Source organism: Ambystoma mexicanum, chromosome 10, assembly GCF_040938575.1.
Source record: "Ambystoma mexicanum isolate Mex_15411 chromosome 10, UKY_AmexF1_1, whole genome shotgun sequence".
NCBI lineage: Eukaryota > Metazoa > Chordata > Amphibia > Caudata > Ambystomatidae > Ambystoma > Ambystoma mexicanum.
This window is the reverse complement of record NC_090932.1, coordinates 1,492,914,457-1,492,937,747: the sequence shown is the minus strand read 5'-3', so window position 1 is coordinate 1,492,937,747 and position 23,291 is coordinate 1,492,914,457. Positions and strand designations below refer to the sequence as shown.

The 23,291-nt window shown below is 47.5% G+C and overlaps 1 protein-coding gene across 1 annotated transcript in view; it reads right to left on the bottom strand.

Annotated features, from left to right (window-relative positions):
* The window catches only part of LOC138492466 (uncharacterized), a 212,702-nt gene that overhangs the window by 122,562 nt on the left and 66,849 nt on the right, over positions 1–23,291 (bottom strand). The window contains exons 2-3 of the mRNA XM_069619622.1: positions 3,044–3,173; positions 2,249–2,382 (exon numbers count right to left, since the gene is read on the bottom strand). Of these exons, the coding sequence (XP_069475723.1) occupies positions 2,249–2,382; positions 3,044–3,167 (258 nt within the window). The 5' untranslated portion in view covers positions 3,168–3,173. The remainder of the gene's footprint in view (positions 1–2,248; positions 2,383–3,043; positions 3,174–23,291) is intronic.

Here is a 23,291-nt window from a genome sequence, read left to right as displayed (position 1 = left end):
TCATCTCGACCACCACAACAATGCTTAGTCCCAGAGCAGGTAGGCAGAGAGATAACACGTGCTAACGGGGTCTGGAGCGCAGCATCCTACCTCTCAGTGAGACTGCATCACCCGGGGTCCAAGTTCTAACTGGTTTTCCAAGAGGATATACCTCTCTTTCGATCCCCGCCTATCATGGGTTACCAGACTGCCCTCGGCCGAAGAGCAGACAATAAGCATGAGGGGAAAAGAGTGAAATATTCCAGGTAAAAGTGGAAAAGCCCAGCTTCACTTCTTGCTTTCGTTCCCAGTGTCCCTTATCACTGCACCTGCAGAGTGCTCCAATTCCCTTTCTGGCTCGTCCTTCGGTGGACAATACAACAACTCTTCCCTACAGTTAGTTCATCTGACATTAATATGTGACCTTGCCGCTGCTACAAAAATATATGCTTACTTGCTGAGTCCATGAAAACATAGGCTTTCATTGCTCTTTCATTCCGGTAATGGAATGTCCAAAATGGCTGCGCATCGGTGCCACATTTTTTGGCTTATTTTCACACACGCACTACACCAGGGTGACCAACCGCAATCTGTGGAGAAAGAAGAAAGAAATGATGGGCAAAAGTGGGGGTGTTGAGTAGTAGGAATAGAATAGGGACTGGCACGAATACAGGAAATTCATCCATTCTCCTAAAGAGGGAGCCACCCTCTTTGGGGCTAGTGAGGTGAGCCCGCTATGCAAGGTACTCCTTGGGGGATTGGGCATGCAGTACCCCACTACGGCGGACTCCCCCTTAGTGGACAAGGACTCCGCAGTGAACCAATATGTAACACTTCCCTTATTACAATGTCCCAAAGGTTTGTTGCATACATGGGAACTGATAACAATATTCAGGACAAGGGCCATTTAAATGAGTTTGATTGTGCTGATGAGCCCTCCTGGAGGCCACAACCCCGCTTATTGCAGGAAGAGACATACCTGGAGGAGAGGAACTGGTGCAAAACAGGTCGGCCGTGAGAGAGGGCCAGTGTGAGAAGGGCCACGAATTGCAGAAGCCACTGCTACAGCATGGAATGGATGCATCCTGGAGGAAGGACCACAACATATGCGTGGTGGGTGGAAAGAATTGGAAGCCCGAGGAATTCTGCCGATCCCAGGAGCAGTAGAAGCCCCGAATTCTCAGGACCAGAGAAACTGAGCTGCAACCCAGACAACCAACTGGCATCTCCGAACAGAGGCCATCAGGATGAAGCAGAAGGAGACCAAAGATGCGCGAAGTATGGCTCCCGGATGGAAGAAGCGACGTCCTCCCCAATCGGCAGGCACCACGGAAAAGCAGGCATGCGGTTCCCAATAAAGGGAGGGCGGCAGAGCTGACTCCATCCAAAGGAAGGTCAAAACGCTAAGAATGTTTATCAACTATCCACGGGCCTGATAGGGCTATAGAAAATCAAAGACTCAGAGAAAACCCCAAAGAGTGTTGGGAGGGGGTCAAGCACCAACCAGTACAAGGCCAAGAAGGGGGAGCAGTGGTCCTTCTCCAGGCCAACTTTTGTTTTCCTTTATTAGTAGTAGGGTCAGGTAGTGTGATCACATAGGTTTGGGCAGAGGACGAGGTTTATACTCTTGTAAGACATTCTGATGAGCACTCTTTTGTTATTTGTCTTTAGCATAGGGAACCTTCGTTGCAGTTGTAGGGCTAGGAGAGACATTTCTTCTGTAATATAACAAAGTGAATCGGTTGGAACCATATCTAGTTGTCTGTCTCCTATGTCTGACCTACCACAGGACACACAAGGAATAGGATTGTATTAGTAGGCAGTTGAAGATACATTGACACTGTTTTGAAACTTTTTTGCTATTTGATATACCATTCGGCAGATCCAAGAAAGAACGCAGCGCACCACTGCTTCTCTTAGTACTCACAATTAAGTAAGGAAAGTTGGCAAGAAGATCTGGATCTACTTCATGCTCATTTGCAAAATAAAAATCTGAATTCTCACCAAATCAGGCTGCATATTGGTAATCAATGAATGTCAGGTGTTTACAACGGTTAGAGACTTGAGACTGTGTTTTAAATTGAACTTGCCTCACAAATGTAAGATGCTCAAGTCGCAGAGTGTGTTACCAACTTGAGAAACATTTGAACAGTCTGTTGAATGCTGCCAGTTAAATTTTTAAAACATTGTTATTTAAAGAAATAATGTGCCAGATTTCAAGGAACCCAGTTTCAGAATATGTGCATTTCTCAAATTTAAAAATAGATACCTGGAAGCTGTCGAGTAGAGCGAGCTGGTGGTCTCTGGTATACATTTCAAAAGCAACACGGAAAACTCCTTGAATGCTGTAAAACCAAAGACCGTTCACTGATGCTGGGAGCTTCAGTCTGTGGAATCGGAACTCTGAGGTGGAGAAGATGGAAGAGGAAAATAGGTCTCTAATACACCTCCACTTACAAGAACTGACTTGCTTTCGGCCTATAATGTTGAGAGTTTGATTTTGGGTCAGCCTGACAGATTTGTAAAGAAGCCACATACTAATGTGCATTTTGGATAGGTTTACCATAAATGTTGATTTCCGACTGCTGTATGATATAATTGTAATAATGCGGTTTAAAATATTGCACTACAGACAATTGACAAATCATATTTGATAAATGATGCATAACGAATCAAAATAAATTGCACAGAGTCCTCAATGTTATTGCCCCATCCTGATCTGACACAGTACAAATGATTTTTTTAATCAAAATACAGTTGACGAAATACACAATTTTCAAATAAAAAGACCAAAATAATGGAACCATTTCCTTTTTGTAGTTTACAAGAAAGTAAAAAAAAATCTAGAACTGAACACATATTTAAATAACAGCAAAGACAAAGCCAACTAAAAGCAAGCACTAAATAGACAGATGCTAAAAAAATAACCAGCCGACATAACATTCAATAATCCCCTACCCAAAGAAATTCCAAAACTGAAACATAAAACAATCACACTGGTGCATACAATCAGCCCAAGGGTGCCAGTAATGCATGTGCATCTCTGCATTTTAGCACAACTTACCAGAGCCGAAGTTAAGTTTTGAAGCCAGGCCTTTCTTTGCAAACTTTGCATGTAGTTTTGTGTGGTTCTCAGTTCGAACATGGGTCAGTGCCAGCACGTCAGCTCCTAGAAACAGTGGGATCATGGATTTCTGCAAGACAAGCAATAAAGAACAAAAGAAAGAACAGGACAATCATACCCAGGACTCCTGCAACATCAAAGCAGTCACTCACCACTGACAGCATCACAGGCGCAAAGGCACGCAGTACCTTTAAAATATGAAACTAGCTAGAAACACTGACTCTCATTACGTGTTTGGGGGTAATTTGGCAGCAAATCTGCCAAATTACTGCCAAACCTATTGACTGTTACTGCCACTTGGTCCCATGGGTTTACCATGCGATTACAAGTGGTGGGAGGGTGGTGTTAATCTCAATGGTTTGAGTCTATAGGACTCCATGGGGATTTTGGTGGAATTACCAATTCTGGAAATATTTCACATTAAAGTGGTGGATTTACCTCCAGCTGGATGCTAGGGGAAAATCCTGTACTTCAAGGTCAAACTTGCCATCAGCTCAGCAGTAAAAAAGTGGCTGTAAAGGAATTAGCACTAGTATTTTGTCAAACTTGTAATGAGGCCCCAGCGTCACCTGAAGTACATTTAAGCATTTCAGTACTTGTGATGTGCTGTCATCTTGCCACATTTTACCTGTTTGCATGCTGTGATGTCACAAATGTTCTGTGGGTAGAATTCTGTGTATTTGTGACCTGCTCAGTGTTCTTCGAAAGACGGTTGGAAATAGGCTACTTGAGTGACAGGGTATGCCAGTGAATGTCCTTTACCTGTTTATGTCCTGTAATACTTTCCCGATCCTGTAACTCAACAATAAAGAAGCGTTCCTTCCCTACCAGTGGGTCTTGGTCATCTGGTGAAAGGACACACAACAAAAGTACTGTAGCGTAGGGCACAACATTGTATGATAACAGTGCCATTTAAAAATCCAGATCCTGTTTGTGTGAAGTAAAGAAGTGTGAACATAACATACCGTTCCTAGATTAATGGTCACAAGCAGCTAGCTAGCAGGGCACTGTGGTGTGCTGTAATTTGAGAGCCGAAGAAGACCAAGACCAATTTAGTGGAAAGGCTTAGTGGGGCATTCTAAATTGAAAGCAACTAGACATTAGCAGAGATTGGGATTGCAAAGAGACCATTACTCTACCAGTGACTGTTGGGCTGTTGTGACGAATCTGGAGGTTTAGAGCCTTCTTCTGTGGGAGGAGCCACCTGCTTTGAGGCTAGGGAGGTGAGCCTGCTAAGCAAAAGCCTCCCTAGGTGTTTGGGAAAGTGGAACCTCATTGGGATTCACTCCCCACCAGGGAACAGGGACTCCTATTCCGGTAAGGAACTCCCTACAACTGAGACATTGGGACTCATTACGAGTCCGGCGGTAAGCTGCCGGTGCTACTGGCGTGCTGCCGCCGGACTCGTAACACTGAATCCGATGCCTGACTTTCCGGTGCCACTGGGACATTACAAGTCCCGGTGGAGTGGGAAGTCAGGCGCCAGATTTTAGGACTCTACAGGAATGGGGACACGGAAACACTGGCGCTGTTGCTAACAGTGACAACAGTGCTTCTGTGACAACCCTGTCAACCAGGGGCGATGCGCTCGGCGGGTCAGACCTGCCTGGCGCAATGGCCCTGGCAGGCAGAGTTGTAGTTTGCCAGTCTGGAAAGGGTGCTGGTAAGCTGCTACCGGCACCCTTATTTCCGGACCAGCAAACTCGGAGTGAGGCCCGTTGTCTGCATATATAGATATACCAGAAGTGGATCTGACTGTCAGCTGTGATACTCCAAATAATGTAAAAGGTTTATTTGAACAGTTGGCTCGAGGCAATGCTGACCTCTCAATGGGCTTGCAGATAAACACATCCCGTTGGTATCTGGTAGCAAGAATAAAAGGACTTTCCCCCCTTTAATGGAGGAGGAGAAGCAATAAGCAGAAGCAAGCCTCTGACGTACCAACATCCGTGGGAGGTAGAGCCGTGCTGCAGAGAGGAGCCAGCTGTGGCGTGGAGCCGGACGGAGGTCAGCTGGGAGACTGGGAGAGAAGCCAGAGAGAATGAGAAATGTGCTTACGAGCTGTCTGGAGTCGGCGAGGGTGAGCAGAGCCAGCCCCGTGGGAAGGTGTGACCACGCTTAGGACACGATGGGCTGAAGCACAGGAAACTATGCCGAACCTGGTGAGCGAGAGAGGAAGTAGGCCCCTGCTCACACTACCTGAAACCAGAGCGAGAGCAACATAGCAGCAAATCACTTCTGCTTGCATTCAGGTGAGGAGAACGCAGCGTCAACCTGTCAAAGTCACCTTGCTTGAGCAGGACCTGCTACGGAGATGGTACGCGGATTGCTCATAGTAGGGGCGCAGGGTGGGGGGGGGTCGCAGAGACCAGACCTTGAGAACGGGAGAAGGAACAAAGAGTTTGGAACCCTACGCGGCAACCAGGTCCAGAGAGGGGGAAAGACATAAATAATATAAGAGTGGTTAGGGGAAACCTAAAAACCTGAGCCGTTGAATCAGCCCAACAGCTCAAAACTACACACAAAAACCAAGAGAAAGATATACTAGCAGGGGAAACACACCCCCCTACGAATCAAGTGAGAAACTAGGAACAAGAGAACCAAGGGTGCCAAGAGGGCCCTATAAAGCCAGTAAGGAATCATTCAAAGGGGAAACCAGAATCAAGCAAAATTGGAATCTTGTGGAGAGAGACCCACGTAGTTGGTGGAAGAGGATTAAAGAAATACCCCTTAGTCTACCACCAGTGAGACAATTTACTTTTTTGGGAACTTGAGAGTTTATGCTATATACCTGAGGCAAACCTTTTCTTTATTTGGAGCTCTGACAAGATGGACACAAACCGATAAAGTCAGGAGACATGTCTACTATTAAATAATTGTGGGAACCTAAACTAGGAGAGATTGCTGGAAACAATGGGAGATGAGTAAAGAACATTGAGGGCAAACTATATTGCACGCTTTCCCTTTTAAGTTGATATTCTAAGTGTTAGGGCCAGCTTAGAAGTTAGGATTTGGACAGAGGACAAGGTTTAATATTTTGACTAATTTTGATGACTGCCTTTAGTTTAGTTTGTTTGGTAGGGAGCTTCCCTATTAGCAATAGGGTCAGTAAGGCGTTTTCTTTAATTTAAATAAAACTCCTGTAGTAAGCGTATGGCTTCTGGTCTGAGTCTTTCTTCTGGTACGCCACACTGTCTAGGTGTATACCTAGGATACTTTGGTGGAGTTATATTATCCTCTTCTTAAGTAAACATTTCTTTATAGCTTCTGCCCCTGTGCATACTGCGGTTATGTGGGCGGGCAAGGTTAGACCCTCAGAGTGACCTCACTGACGTCCTGAAAGAGAGGCAGTGGGTCGACACTGTGAGGGGTCAGAAATGTGAGGCAGACAACTTGAAGTAGGTTTTTCACAAGAAGCCATTTTATTAACTTACAGGGGTGTGACAAACGCTTCGCTTTCCGTAACCCAACGTTGGTTTCCCTATCTAAGAAAATAAGGCTAAAGGAAAACACTTTAACATCAAAAGGTATCTATCCCTCACACTTATACATACAACAAAATCATACAAGCATTTAGATGGCTCTTCAAATTCAACAAAATAATGAATAGAACCAAGTACTCTTGTAACCAGAGTTAGACCCCCTTCCCCAGGATTAAAGTAGAATTTCCAAATAAAAGTTCCAATGAATAAAGTTCATACCAATAATCAGGTTCGACTTCAGGAGAAAACACAAATATTTGTTCCAATAGCCAAGTTATGTTTCCAACACAAAGTTACTTCACTCCTGGAGGTTTTCGCTTGGCTTTGGGACTTCATTATAATTTCACAAAGTTCAACACTCTTCAGCATAAAGTTCCACAGGCTTTTGTTTGTCAGTGAATATGACTTCGCCTCTCTTGAGAAAGACAACTGCTACAGACTTCTTTATACTCAACACTGCCTCAGTCAGGATGGTTTTTCCACAGTTCATTAAACACATTAGCGGCCTTGCCACTTTCTCTCCACCACAACCACAATGCGGTAATTCAATGTCTTCTTCCTGGTTCACTAACTTGCCAGGACTACCACTAACAATCCCTTTCCTGGTGTACTTGCCTGCCAAGATAAACCTCCTACCACTGCTACAAGTACTCTGCAATGTGGTTTACTTCAAACATCAGTAAAGTCTCTTGACTTTCAATAACAGTAAAATTCACAACGTCTTCCATAAGGATACAATGTATGCTGTTTGTTTTGATCATTGATTGGTCACATGTAATGCAGGTTATGTTCCTCTCCCCCTTGATACTCTCCCCAAGGAGGGCGACTTTCCTGCCATCTCCGAGTTTCCACTATCACACCAGGTAGCTGTTGGTTATGTCTCTTATCCAAGCTGTTTACCCTTTTACTTTCAATGACCTTTCCTTGGCTAAGGCAATGCTGGTTTTTATATGGCTCATATATTGCCTCCTCTTTGCTTTGGCAATACTGGTTACAGTCTTGGTTTAATACTGCTCCCTCTTTGCTCTGCCAATGGTGGTCACTCTGTGGGTTCAATGTTGCCCCCATTTTCCTTGGGCAATAGTATGTACAGCCTTCTTCAAATATTGCTCTCTCTTTACTTGGATAATGATCGTTACAAACATTCTCCTTTCACTTCTCTTCACATGTTTATTGGGCCAAAAACACTCTTTAATTAATTTGGTATTCAAAATATGTATTTGCAGCTAGCAGTTTACCATGGAGTGCCCGGAGTCACCTGTCCAAGGCCAACTCATCGGTCTCTTCCTGTGCGTCGGCGTATCCCGCTGCTGCCACCACTTCTTTCCTCGCCAGAACTGGAGCCTTTGACGGGTCCAGTTGCAGTCCTGTGACTCGTGTCTTTCCAGACAGGCGCTCCCATTGCTCGGTTCATTCCCCGGTGTTCGACAGCAACCGGAGATAGGCACAAGGTGCAGAGAGCACCTCTCTCCCACGGGGCAACCTGCAACAGCAGCACTTCCCACTGAGTGACCTCACCAGTTGAGGTTTCTCCTGCTCACGACTCTTTCAGCACCATTAACCAACACAGACACAGCAGTGGTCCCGGCGTCTTCGTTCTTCCCATGCTGCACATACAGTTGCTAATAACTGCTTCTGCTACAACTACTGCTGCTCTCCTGTATCTGCACCTGAGGGGGATTTAAATAGTCAAAATTCCTGCTCAGGTGTAGATTGTCTGGAACACTAGACTACATACTGCAGTTCTGTGCCTCTGAGGCCCTCTTCCTCGTCTCAGTACCAATGGCATAATGGGACTTGGAGGTCTTCAACGTTCATTTTCTTCTTTTAACCACAGATGTTGGTTTTAACTCTTCCTAAAATACTCTGTTTATAACACATAGCTCTAGATAAGGATTTAAGTTTTTTTCTGGTTGATTCTCAATTCTACAGTCTAAACCAAAGAGGGAATTGATGTATTGATGTTTTGGTCTATTCGTAGATTGATCATAAGGGTCTCCATTAATAACATTTTGGATGTTTTTAGAAAGGGGAGTTTGACCTTGACAGCACGCCATCAAGTATTCTTCCACTATAAGTCTCACCCTCCAAAGAGGAGGAATACTGCGTCTCTCCTTGCAGAGCCCTCCTATTCCATTGGGGGCCTTCTCCTCCCAGGTGATCCACCCAGGGTAGGATCAGGAATCGTCTGCCTTTCCCTGGGCACTTGGGAGGAGACGTTAGGCAGGGATTCTGTGAGGACTCTGCATAATTCATCCCAAAACCCAGAAAAGGCAATTCTGGTAGCTTGTTTCCTTGGTACAGTGAGACCACTAAGCCAGTGGGGAGTTGCTTGTAATGGTCTGGGCCCGTTAGAGTGCTGAAGTGGGCATAAACCACAGAGGTGTGCATGCGCTGTGGCCCAAGCTCAACAATATTTGTGTGAACACCATGGCCAATATGCCAAGCATGTACAGAGGAGGATGCCATTGGCAGCGACTGAGTCCTCAATGGCTAATGAGCGAACTGTTGGGCACAGAGCAGAAAATGTCCTGGCTCTGCTCCGATTCAAGGGCATTCTGCAAGGCTGAAACAAAGAAACACAAAATGGACAGAGAAAAGTGGCCATTCAATCCAAAATCCATTTTTAAAGGAAAAGTTGAAAATGGTACTATTTCTGGTTGGTATCGACTGTCTTGAAGCCGAGCAGGATCAATAGAAGGTAGAAATAGAGTAGGGGTGAAAAGATACTAATTTATTCCGGTTTGTTATCCTTGTGGGCAAAATAATCAAAACATAACTCAACAACAGGATACATTCACTTAAGAGGATCTCAAATGAGAAACATCTGGATTTCACAGTTCCCAATCGGGAGCTCCCTTCCTGGGGCATAACAACACTTCTGTCACTCACAGCTCAGGGGTTTTAAATGACTCCATACTTTTTTCTTGGCTACTGGTTCCAAATCGTCTGGGACTCCTGCAAGACCCCTTAGTGAGTCTTGTGGCCCCCACGTGTGCTCGTATGTTAGGCCTAGACAGCAACCTAAGGTAGGGCTGGGTAACAAAAAACAAAACCCCAGCTTTGACCAGGAGGTTGGTCGGTGTGCTTGTCCACATGCTGAGTCAGGCTATGCTCTCCTCCTCAATGTCTTAGAGCCCTGCCTCATCGCTACTTCCTCAACAATTCGGCATGGTCTTGTGTCTAAGGGCAACTCTCCCACTCTTTTACCTCCTTCTTTCACCTCCTTGACAATCTGCTACCCTTTTGCACCTCCATGCCTCAACTTTCCATTGAGGCTTGTAGTAGTGCCTGCTCTTTGGCCCGAACCCCTTCAGCCTCTCCCTAGATGTCTTGTCTCTCCCCCTCCTACTTTGCTCTGTCTTCAGCCTCCTCCTTATGACTTAACTTTCCCAGAAGTCTTTCCCATCCCCCTCCTGGCTATACTATTCTTCTCATTTGCAGTTACCTCCAATCTTCTGTATGCTTCTTTCTCCATACTCTCCTCCTGTCACTCTCCCTCAATCTTCCTGGTGTCCTCCCGGTTAACCCTCCACTCCTCACCTCCTCTTAGCCCCCCACCTCTTTATTCTCCACCTGCTCCATGGCATCCATGGCCTACCCCTTGGCCCGTCCTGGAAATGTGCCCCCCTCCCCCCCACTCTCCAACACTTCCAACATCCTCTTCTGTACTCTGACCTCCTCTCTCTAGCCTCCTTCTCCCTGCTCCAGCTACCTCGCCTCTGCCTCCAATAGTCTCCAAAACTGCCCCACCACTGCTTCCAAACACCCATACTATCATGCAAAGACCTGCAGTTTATAAGGTTGCCTGGGCCCGCCACCTGGGACTGCCCTAGCTTAACTCTATTTAAGTGTTTGTGAGGATGTAGCTTGAAGCAGAAATTGTTAGGTTATCTTTCTCTGCAGCTTTCCTGCTGCTTTTGTGTCCTCGAACCCCTTTATTTGTGAAAACGCAATCCAAGCCTTGATACAAGACAGCTGTCATCTTGGAATGGCATTTCCCACATGAATTGGGCAGCTGCAGCAGGTCTCCGTGCCCCAAACTCCACCCAACACTGTTCGACCACAGATGGGGTTCAGAAAACTGGAGGTCTCTAGGATCTTAGGTGCCTAATTGCGCACAGAGGCAGGAGGCCACACAAGGCGTCAGAGTTTTGGAATACAATACTGTAATCCCACGTCACCTAAGTGAAAGTGGTGGTGCTGTTATCTCTGAGATGCTAAACGTATTTGCGCCTATCAGGTTTCTGCCCTTACCCGGTAAACCTGTCCTCAAGCGCAAGAAAGGGATTTTCCATCAGCTTCAATTGACCAGTGAAGCAAGTTTCAGCATGGACAGAAAAATATCCTTGCACCGTCTGGGCACAGAGGAACATGAGACATTTGAGAATCTGCCAGAGCTCCAGGAAGTGGAAGGGGTGAATTTGAACGACTATGTGCACTGCATGAAAAAACTGCACAAACATTATGAAGTGAAATAGAGTATAGTGTTAGAGCTCTAGCACTTTGTCATGAGAGTCCAGCAGGGTAGGAAAATATATAATGCCTATAAGGGGTGCGACGAATCGCAGGATTCAGTCACTTCTCCCCAGGGGGGAGCCTTTCCTTGTGAGACTAGGGAGGTGAGCCTGCTAGGGAATACCCTCCCTTGGGGTAGAGGCAAGCGGGACCTCACCAAGAGAGATTCCCCCTGACGAGGAACTCTGAAACCAACCCACCTATAACCTTTGTAAGGAACTCATGGTGGCAACAGTAAAGACAAACACAAGTGATCACAGTTCAAGGGTGTTTATTGAACTTTATAATGGGTGAGAAAAACGCCTAACCTAAAGCTAAGATGGGAGCAAGCTACGACCATCAAATAATAATAAGGCAGTCCTAGTAGCGTCTTATCAAATAAAAAAGGGCCTATACTAAAAAACCTATTGCCAATCCTTACCCGCTGAAGTTACAAAAAAAAGAGTGTGGGATAATGTTCACCAGAAAATAAAGAAGTGTTCACAAAATGTTAAGTCAGGATGGTATGGCTGGGTGTCCCTTCCCCATGTTTTTAGCAAGGGACAAGGCAGGACGTCTGAGCACAGCACACTCCTCGACCTCTGCCGCACGAGGCTCGCAATTCCAGTTAAACAATACCAGAACCTCCAGGGGTCAAAGACTCTTCTCTGCAAAGTCTCTTGTCTTAGAGGGCCTGATGGATTAAAACAGCAAACAAACAAAAGTTCCTTCTGTAATCTTGTACCTTGGGCGATTGCTCTCCGCCCCTTGGATCTCCCTCCGCCGGGTTCGGTTGCTTCTTGCAACTTTGGCCTCCATCCGTCAGGTTCACTACAGCTTTTCAAATGCAGCTTGCTATATTCAAGAGCATTAAAGTCTGTTTAAACAACTTCCGACTGTGGACAACCCTCGGCCGGGTGCACTCTTGTCTACACAATTTTCACGGGTGTATTACTTTTCACACCAACTCGCAGACATCCCTCAACCGGGTTCACGTTTGCCAAATATACAGTTCACTTTACTTTCTCATGATGCAGGATTCACTTCGCTTAGCTTTCTCTTGGCAATGGGTCATAGACTTTCGAGTGTACAAGGGATTTGATGTGACCCTTGTACGACCACTCCGACACCTCACACTGCCCTTTCCTAGGGCCTTCTGGTACTTGCAATTTCAATGAAAAAAGGGGCCAGTGAGAGTTCTTTGAATGAGCACTCCTGCAAAACCTGACTGCTCTGCAGCAGGCTCTTCTCGGGCTTTCCCAAAAGTTCAAATCCACACAAGTTCTTTGTTCTCAAGTTCTTGCGTACATCTAATGTTGCCACTTGCAACTTTGGGCTCAGTATACTTCGGTTTGCTATCAGCTTCCTTCGATTTACTGATGGTGTCGAGTCAGCTGGTTTGGCTTGCTTCTGGAGTCAAGGACGGTACCACGGTAGCCAGCATGCCTCCCCGCCTAGGTTATCACTGCGGGAGGCCCCCGTGCACTGTTGACATCTGTTCCGCCACACGCCAGCTGTAACTCCCGGTCTTATGAATTCCCTTTTGGAGGCTTTGCGGGTCGGAGTTGCAAAGGGCCAGGGCGGTTTCCCCTTCGTCATCCCTCCAGCTCTCGCCGCCTTTCTCTTCCGTTTGAACTGCTGGTTCCATGTAGCTGTTTCCTCGTGCATTCGGGCTTGCTCATAGTGTGCTCTTGTGCTTCGCCTTTTATCTCTGTGGGGGAAGATAAAGGTCCGTCAGGTGTGTGTGAATATTGTCAATTGCCTGACTGTGCCTGACCCTTGTGTTAGGACATGTCAGGTAAACGGCTCTGGTGTTTGTCCATTGTCTATTACGGTGTAAAAATGTGTTTGTGTCGGAAAAGGGGGGTGTAGAGCTTCTAAATATCCTGCAGGGTAGGATGGGGAAAAGGTGTTACAAGGAAGGGGGTACCGAGTCTCAACCTTCGTTGTCCCACTTCCACTCCCCGAAGACCCCTCATCCAGGTGATTCTCCCACACTGGTCCATCCCCAGGACCTGGATCCAATAGCGAAGGCCGTGTCCTGGCCACCTGGACGACAGATCTCTGGGGACTTGCCGGTGAGACACCTTCAGGTTCCTCACACCGTCACTACTAATACTTACCAGACGAAAACATGAAGAACAAGCTGAGATTTGTTATTGTCATGTAGAACCATGTAAATCTGAAAAGGGATAGCTATTCAGTACTGAGACGAAGAAAACCACTCAATAAATAAAGAGTGTGAACAGGATAGAGAAGACAGACTTTGACACTCTGCCAGGGAAATCCCACTGCCACATCATGAGTCAGAGAAGAGAAGACCTGGGAGTGAGAGAAGCCCTGGAAATTCAAATCCGCTCTGAGAGTGGCGCTGAAGGAGGCGGCGACGACGCACAGCTTCAGGGGCAGAGAGGAAGCTGGGGTGCGAGGCCAGGTGTCTTATGTCTTATGCCCAGGAGAAGCCGAAGAACTGACAGAAGGTCTAAGGAGTGACCAAATGAGAAGTGGTGGTGTGACCGAAGCTCGGTGGATTTAGGAGTCCATAAACAACAAAGGGAACACTTACCCAGAGGCCCTGCAGAGTGTGCCGAACGAAGAGAAAATGGCAAGCCAACAATCCAACCTGACATTCACTGGAGAAGCTCCCGCTCATACAGGCCGCAAGCCTGGTGACACCATCCCTGAGCCAGAAAGGTTGCGGGAAGTTCGGGAGACCTGGGTGGGGAACAGGAAATTATGTGTGGAACATTCAGACTCGTTCCAGTAAGGATAAAGTATGGGAAGTACCCTGTGGCAGTGACAATCATTACTGGAACATTCATACCCATCTCAGTAGGCGTTGAGTAGGGGAAATACCCAGTGAGAGTGGCAATCCTTACTGAAACACTCCTACTCGTCCCAATAACTACCAAGTGAAGGAGAAGCATGAGAATCACTACTGGAACACTCATACTTGTCACAGTAAGAATCAAGTGAAGGAGAAGATGGAGAAGTATCATTGGAACCCTCATACTCATCCCAGTAACTTCCAACTGAAGGAGAAGAGTGAGAAGTATTACTGGAACACTCATACTTGTCCCAGTAACTACCAAGAGTTGGACTAGAGTTACTTGTCCCAGTAACTACCAAGAGTTGTACTAGAGTGAGAATCATTACTGGAACACACTTATCCCAGTAACTACCAAGGGATGGAAAAGAGTAAGAATCATTACTGGAACACTCATACTGGTCCTAGTAATTACCAAGTGTTGGAAAAGAGTAACAATCATTATTGGAACAGTCCTACTTGGCCAAGCCAAGGAAAAGAAGGGACATGCAGTACAGAAAAAGTCTCAAGATTAATGAATAAGGAAATAACGGAATTGCCCTAGTGAAGAGGGGAACAGAAACAACAAAGGTCACAAGAGAGAAGAATAAAACAGAGAGGGGGAACCAACGTGTAAAAGATACTGTTGAAAAGTTGAAGAACTCAATATCTGAACTATATGATTTGAGAAAAGTAGTCACCAAGAACTACTGTTCAGGTTGCACTCACTAACAAAATCGATCTACTGCACAACAAAATCAACACCAAGAAACACTCTTAGCGGGCAAATCTTTACCACCACCCATGCTGAAAGCCTTCATCCCTCCCAACCCTTGCCCGCTTCCACTGTTCTCTTTCTCACAGGTTACCCAAACCTTCGTATTGGATGTCATCCAATCCCTAAAACATTCTAACTACAAGGGTGACTCCTGCTCCGCACATATTGTGAAACTCTGCACCCCCACTGTTAGCCCGATCATCACAGATTTCGTGAACGCATCCTTCAGGACTAGTGTGGTACCGACTAGTATAAGAACTGCCTGGGTGACTCCACTTCTTAAAAAAAATCCTTGGAATTCTCCCTTCCCACCAACTACCACCCTATCACTAATGTACCATCCATTCCTACTCAAAATCCTGGACCGTACTGCGTACCTGCAGGTGCAACAATTCCTTGAATACCATCACCTCCTGGGAGCCAGATAATCTGGCCTGTGACCGAAACACAGTACGAAAACAGCACTACTTGACCTTAAAATGTATTTTGACAGGATCCGCGCCTCTGGCAATATAGCCATCCTCCTCCCCATTGACCTCTCTGCAGCCTTTGATCTCGTTGACCACAACATTCTCAGCTCCCATTTTCAATTCTCCACAGACTCTGTCAGCTGCGTCAAATCTTTCCTTAGTGAGAGATCCTCAAGAATCTCCATGGCTAAAGCTGCAGTTGATCCCACACCTGTTTCTTCAGGAGGCCCGCAAGGCCCCTTCCTTTCACCCACTTTATACAAAACATATACCAAACCTCTAATCGACATCCGGGACTCGCTTGGCATCATCGACACCAAGTTTGCTGATGACACACAAATCCTTGTCCCTCTCTCTGGCACCTACTCTGAAGACGTGGTCTCAATTAACAATGTTTACAGCTCTAACCAGAACTAGATGGCCAACAATAACCTCTGCCTCAATGATGGCAAGACAGAGCTACTCATGGTAGGCTTCCCCAACACCTTAAACTACTTGACTCAGTTTACTCTTCCTTCACCATTGATGGCTCAATCATTCCAGCCCTCAAACAGGTTAAAGCCCTAGGGGTTTACCTCGATGCAGAGATCGCCATGTCTAAGCACATCAATGCCCTCGCCTCCTCTACGGCCTATATTTCCAAACTCATTGCATTGAGTAGACAATTTCTGTCCACTAATAACTGCCTCACACTCGCCAGAGTCCTGATACTCAGCAAACTGGATTATTGTAATGTCCTCAACAAGGGCACATCAGCTACCAATCTCACCAAACTGCAACTTCTACAAAATAAAGCTCTTTGTGCTGAACTGGGACACTGTCAATTTGATCATATCACAGCGGCATGCAAAGAAGCTCACTAGTTGCCTATCAAAGCCCGTATTGACTTTAAAAACCTTACCATTGCCCACTGCTGTATCTATAATGAGGCACCTCTTTATCTGTACAACAGCATCACCAAGAGACATCAGGCACAGTCCCCTCCGCTCATCGAACCACACCTCCTTGGTCATGCCTATATTCAAACATGCCAGAGCAGGTGACATGAGCTTCAGGATCAGAGCCCTCACTCTCTGGAACACTCTTCCACCCCATATCAGAAATGAGCCCACCCATCAGGCTTTAAAAAGGCTTGTGAAAACATGGCTGTTTGATAAATACGACTAACTATGCTGTTAAGATGGCACTCCTTTGTCAATTACCATCACCTGACCTGTACTACTATCTGCCAGACTTTTATGTTATGTTTTTTTCCATGATGTAACCTGTTGAATAATTGATACATGCTGTTTTTGGTACAAAACACTGTAATACCCCTGGGTTTGGGCATTTCATAAATGCTATAAATACATACCTATAAATACTTTACTAAAGTGAACTTGCTGAGAAGAGAGTCATTCTCCTGTGCCTTAGTTGTTTTGATAGTGGCAGGGACAGATTAGATTAGTTTGGACTGAGGCTGTCCTTTGTCAAGATGTCCCAAAGCAAGAATGCGTCCTGTGTTTGAAATCCTATTCTGGCCCTCACACTTCAAAACTAACTCTAAGGTGCAAAGGATATTGTCTCTTGTTTTCACAAGTGTTCAAATGTTCCAATCCAACACAAAAGGTACAAATCCAAACCAAAAAGTTCCAAATGGCCAATGTTCACAGTTCACAGGGGATGCTTCCCTTCCACAGGTTCCTTTTATCAATACCAAAAAGTTCAAACCAAGAATAATCAAGTTTCTTTAAGTATAAAAGGATACCTTTCTCCTTTGGATACTGCAATCCACTCCCAGAGAAATGGCTCCCTTCCCCAGGTTTCTCGTCACAATCAAAAGCAGGTTAGAATCCTAAGGGCATGCGTCCTCCTTAGAATTCTCCTTTCACTGTTCCACAAATTGGGTGCAGGTCCCAGACTCGCAGGTCAACTGTTAGACTCCCTATACCAGGTTCTTTCCAGGTTTACAACAGATCCAAGTCTCCTGTGTATGATTCTTCCTTAGGTTTTCATTCTACAGAGGTTTATCACACACACTGGACTATGCCTTGTGTACTCTCCTGCCAGGCTTTGAATATAGTCTCTTTCACTGCTTTTCATATGGTTAGCTTTGCCCTGTGTACTCTCCTGCCGGGACTTGTGTGTTTCTCATTTCAAACACTTGACTTCGCCTGGTTTACTCTCCTGCCAAGACTTCCGGGAATTTCCTTTCAAACGCTTGTTTATTTTCAACACTGTGTATTGATACTTCTCACTTGCTCATATTAGTCATTAATTATCATATTATCAATGTCTGTTCAGTACTTTTCATCCATTCATTCATTTTGTTTTACGAATATTCGGTAGACCTTTTCATCATGGTTCAACATATAATCTCTCTTTCTGGTTTCCCTCCTCAGTCTTTTCCAAGTTTAGATTGAGGGTCCCAAAATCCAATCCCACTCTCTAGTGCCTTTGTGATGCTGCCCGACAGTGCTTCGGCATCCCAGCCCTTTCCCTGGGCTTACCAGCTTTCTGTGTATTGCTTCTCAGCGTTCCCAACTCCAAGTCAGGTGTTTCTCTGGCTTTCACGGCTCCCCCTGCTGCTGTCCATGTGTTTCGGTAAGCGTCTGCACTATGGATGCTTTCCCAGCTTCTGCAGCCCTCGGGAAGAACATCTTGCTTCCCACACTCCGTGCCTTGCGAGCTTCTCCAAAGCACATTCCTCACCAGGCTGCCTTCTCGCACCTGTCTGGACATCTGCACCGCTGCTGGTACCTTGCTCTGCCGCGAGCTGGAGAACTCCATTCTCCTCTTCCCGCATGGTTTTAAACCAAGTCGGGACAATGGTTTTTTCCAAATGACTAGACCGCTGCTCATGGGTCTTGTGGGGAGTGATCATCATCACTCCTCGCCTCCTTCTCGTCTCAGTTGTTGTATTTTTTCTGATGAGATGTTGAGATGGGTGACATCGACCTTCATTGGGAGAAATCATCACTGCTCCCCGCTTCTTCCTCGTCTCATTTGTTAATAAACCTACTCTTAAAGAGGGCTTTGTGGAATACTTGAAGCAGACTGGTTAGAGGTTCAGGTCCACAATATGCCATCAAGGCATGAGGAAGGGAGGGAACATCCCAAAAAGGGAATGGGAGGGTATGTGACTGGTTCTGATGATGCCACGCTATCCCCCCTGTGGGTCGCCTCCCCACATGTGGTCCTCCCTCCTATAGCCACCCCCAAGGTCAGGATCAGGTAGCGACTGACGTCCCCTGGCCACATGAGAAGAGGCTACTCCAGGAAAAGAAGTGATGACATCATCATATTCATCACAGTAGGGAAAACCCATAGTTTAGGAAAAGTCAGGAGTTTTCACTTTTCTTTTAATAAAGCATATCTAAACATGGAAGACCAGAGTCCTTGTCCCTCTTCTGAGCCGCCACTGGGGGTTGACCTCTATTTGAAACTTCGGGTTGCAGTTAGGCAAGTGACTGTGACCAATTTACAGTAGATTCCAATGAGAGCAAAGTTAGGGAAGAACTGCAAAAAAAGGTGACCTGGGCGGAAGAGGGTATACCAGTAGCTAACTGGGTGGAGAACACCACGAGATCAGTGAGTGAATTAGATAAGAAATAAGGGATGACTAATAAGAGGTCCATGCAATAAAGAAAAAGAAGGAGAAAAGAATAAGTGGGCTGAACCCAAAACAGACCATCATTAAAGAGAGTGAAGGTTTGAATGTGGTCCAAAGTAGTAGTGGAAAAAATACTTCAGGTATGATAGCCCCTTTCACTTCACTCACCGAAAAGAATATCCAGCCAGGTGTTTGATGTGTGGAAAAAGAGCACAAGTTTTGAAAAGTAAGTCTGATGAATGTAATGTGGGAATTGTGTGAAGAAGAGATGAACAAGTTACTTTCTTACCTGGTAACGTTCTTTCGATGGGATGGTCCGACGACGTATTCCATATCTATGACAGCTAATCACCACAGCTGTGCTGCTTCGGAAACTTTTTTCTGCGTCCTGCGTCGATGCGCCGTCGTCGAGGACCTCCTCCGACGTCCGACGTCATCCGATGTGATAAGTAGGACGCACGACGCCCGTAGCCTCAGTTGTAGTTTTTTCCCCCAGAACGTGTGACATTAGTCAACTGCCAGTCAGACACAAAGCCTTGCGGAACGTAAACTGCAATTGCAAAAGAAATTCTGCAGCGGGGAAGGCAGGGAGGGAGCGATATGGAATATGTCGTCGGACCATCCCATCGAAAGAACGTTACCAGGTAAGAAAGTAACTTGTTCTTCGAGGGGATTGGGTCTCCGACGTATTCCATATCTATGACAGACTCCAAAAGCAGTACCAGGGCAAGGAGGAGGGAAAGAATTTAGAATCAAAATTTAGAATTGCCAATCAAATAGCAGAGCAAAGGACCGCCTTGCCAAAGGCCAGATCCTGTCCCCAGATGGAATCGAGGGAATAGTGACGTACAAATTTATGTACAGAAGCCCAGGTGGCTGCATCACAGATGTTGCGAATAGGAACACCCCTCTGCAGGGCAGTAGATGCAGCCATACCCCTGGTAGAATGGGCCCGCAAGCCAGCCGGCGGGTCCTTACCCACCAAGCGGTAACACTCTGAGATGGCCAAAATAATCCAGCGAGACAAAGTCTGTTTCGTCACAGCCTGTCCCAAACACTTTTCAGCTTAACCAATAAAGAGTTGATCGTCCACTCTGACCCAGGACATGCGTGAAACATAAAAGCTTAAAGCTCTCCTAGGATCAAGCCTACGGAGCCTCTCCTCTTCCTTACCAGGATGCGGAGGAGGATAGAATGCCGGAAGAACAACCTTCTGGGCCAAATGAAATTCCGAAACCACCTTCGGAAGAAAAGAAGGACGAACCCTAAGGACAACCCTGTCCTTATGGAATACAGTGAAGGGTGGCTTAACTGAAAGTGCCTGTAACTCACTCACTCTGCGAGCGGATGTAACCGCAACTAGTGCAACCAGAGTTAACAGCCTCAAAGGGCAAGAATGCAAAGGCTCAAACGGAGCACCCATAAGAAACCTAACAACAAGGTTTAAATCCCAACCGGGCACCAGGAAAGGTGACGGAGGGAACACATTAGTGAGCCCTTTCAGAAACTGTGAAATTAAAGGGATTTTAAAGTAGGAACACTCTTCAGACGAACGCTTAAAGATGGACAGCGCTGCCAGGTAACCTTTAATGGTACCCACTTGCAAGCCCCTGGGGGCCAAAGAAAGTAAAAAGGACAGAACCATGGGGATGTCATATGCAAAAGGATCCACATTCTGAACTCTGCACCAGTCGCAGAACTTACGCCAACGGCAACGGTACAGAGACTTTGTTGCTGGCCTTCGGGCCGAGAGCAACACCTCCATCACGTCTTCAGGGAGGTCCCAATCCTTATACCTCAACCTTTCAGAAGCCAAGCGTGAAGGTTGTGGGATCTGACCTCTGGATGGAGAACCTGACCCCCCTCCCGTGAGAGCAGATCGTCTCGGTAGGGAAGACGACGTGGAGGGCAGATGGACAAGTCGAGAAGGTCCGGGTACCACGTCCTCCGAGCCCACGCCGGAGCAATGAGGATCATCCAGGAACCGAACTTCCGTAACCTCCGCAGCACTTGCGGGATGACGGGGACTGGAGGAAACGCGTACAGCAGCGGGAATTACCACTCCACCACGAACGCGTCTCCTAAGGCTCCTTTTGGAGGAAATTCCCGCGAGCAGAACCTCTCGCACTTCCGGTTGACACTGGAGGCGAAGAGATCCACTTGAGGGGTCCCCCAAAGGGCCAAGATCTCCAAGAGAATCTCCTGAGCCAACTCCCACTCGTGAGAGATCATGCTCTGCCTGCTCAGAGCGTCCGCCGTCACGTTTTCGTCTCCGGCCAGATGAACTGCCGAGATCGAAACTTCCTGCTAGATGGCCCAGAACTTGAGCTGCATCGCCTCCCTGCACAGAGGAAGTGACCCTGCCCCCCCCTTTTTGTTGAGGTAGTGCATGGCCACTGTGTTGTCCGTCAGGATCAGGACATTCTTTCCTCGCACAGTCGGCAGAAAAGCCTTCAGGGCTAGCCTGACAGCCCTCAGCTCCAACAGATTGATATGGAGTCTGGACTCCGACGGAGACCAACGACCGTTGACTGTCAGCCCGTTGGCATGAGCTCCCCATCCCGTGAGGGATGCATCCGTCACGATCGTCACCTCCGGCCAGGGAAGCCAAAATGGAGCCCCCTTCATCAAGTTGCCTTCGACGGCCCACCACAGAAGGTCCCGGGCGACCGAGGGCGGCACCTGAACCGGGTCCGACATCCTGCCGGAGGACTGCGACCATTGCGTCTTGAGTGCCCACTGCAAAGATCTCATCCGCAGGCGAGCCTCTGGCACCAGAAGAATGCAGGATGCCATGAGGCCGAGCAACCTCAAGAACTCGAACGCTGGGAGCGTCTGGGCATGCCGAAACTTGTGCACCCTCTGCTGAATGTGAAGAGCCCTCACCTGGGGAGGAAAACACTGCCCCAGGGAAGTGTCGAGCACTGCTCCGATGTACTGGAGCCGCTGTGTTGGCGTCAAATGGGACTTCTTTAAATTGAGGGCGAAGCCCAGCCTGTGAAGGGAGTGGCAGGTGACGGACAGATGTTCCAGGACTTGCTCGGGAGAGATCCCCCTGATCAACCAATCGTCCAGGTAGGGGTAGACGTGAATCCCCCCTTGCCTGAGATGCGCTGCCACCACCACCATGAACTTGGTGAAAACCCTCGGGGCGGAGGTCAATCCGAACGGCAGGACCCGAAACTGAAAGTGCGAGTCGCCAACCGCGAACCTCAGGTACTTCTTGTGCTTGGGATGGATCGGCACATGGAAGTAAGCAACCTTGAGGTCGAGAGACACCAACCAGTCCTGAAGCTGAAGGGCCTGGAGGACTTGGGAGAGAGTAACCATCTTGAACTTGTCCTTCCTGAGGAGTTTGTTCAAACCACGCAAGTCCATGATGGGTCTCAATCCCCCGTCTTTCTTCGAAATCAAAAAATAAGGGGAATACCATCCCTTGTTCCTCTCCGCTACAGGCACCAGTTCTATGGCGCCTTTCTCCAGCAGGGCTTGAATTTCCTGCGCAAGGAGCGGATCCGGACTCTGCAAAGAGAGGTTCCCCGGTGGATTGTCGCGAGGCCTGTGCCGAAAGGGAAGACAGTAGCGTGGGTTATGATCTCCAGAACCCACACATTTGAAGTAATGGCACGCCACTCTACAAGATGCTGCGCCAGCCTTCCCCCAACCGGCGAACCATGGGACATTGCCTCATGACTGAGTGGTAGCGGCTGCGGTGTTACCTGAGGGCAAAGAGGCAACTGCCCGAGCGGCCTTGGCACCACGGGTACCCTGTCGTCCACCTCTGGTACCCCTGCGTTGGCCTCTTTGACTGCCAGCTCCTCTCGCTTTATTGAAGGACGAGTAATAGCGAAAGGAACCACCCCTCCATTGCTGTCCTCTAGGACGAAAAGGCGGAGGTTGGCGAACTGCAGCGCCCAACGACTTTGCTGCAGCTTTTGAGGTCTGCAACCTCTCAAGGCTCTCGTCAGCCTTGCTGCCAAAAAGGTGTTCACCGTCAAAGGGCATGTTGAGGAGCCGGGACTGCACATCAGGAGCAAACCCCGACTTCCGCAACCACGCAAACCTGCGCATCACGGTGCTCGCCGCCATGGACCTGCTGACGCATTCAGCCATGTCCAAACCCGACTGAACGGACTCACACACGGCATCCTTACCATCCTGGACCATAGCAAGGAAACCATCCCGTTTGTCCCCTTCGGGAATATGTTCAGCCGCTAACGCAACACAGTTCCACAGAGTGTGTGTGAAACGAGACAAGGCACAAATGGAGTTGGCCGCCTGAAGCGCTATACCACCAGAAGAAAACACTTTCTTCGCCCAGCCATCAAAACGTTTGTCGTCCCTATCAGGAGGGATGGTAGGGTACGACGCCTGCTTTGCCGGGGCCGTGGCCGCCTGTACCACCAAACTCTCCGGAGTGGGGTGCATGGTCAAGTAGCAGGGGTCGCTACTGGCTGGACGATATTTTCGCGACAAGGACCTGCCCACCGCCGGGAGACTCTCCGGAGCAGTCCAAGCCGCCGCCACCCTTCTCTGTAAAGCCATATGGAACGGCAGTACCGG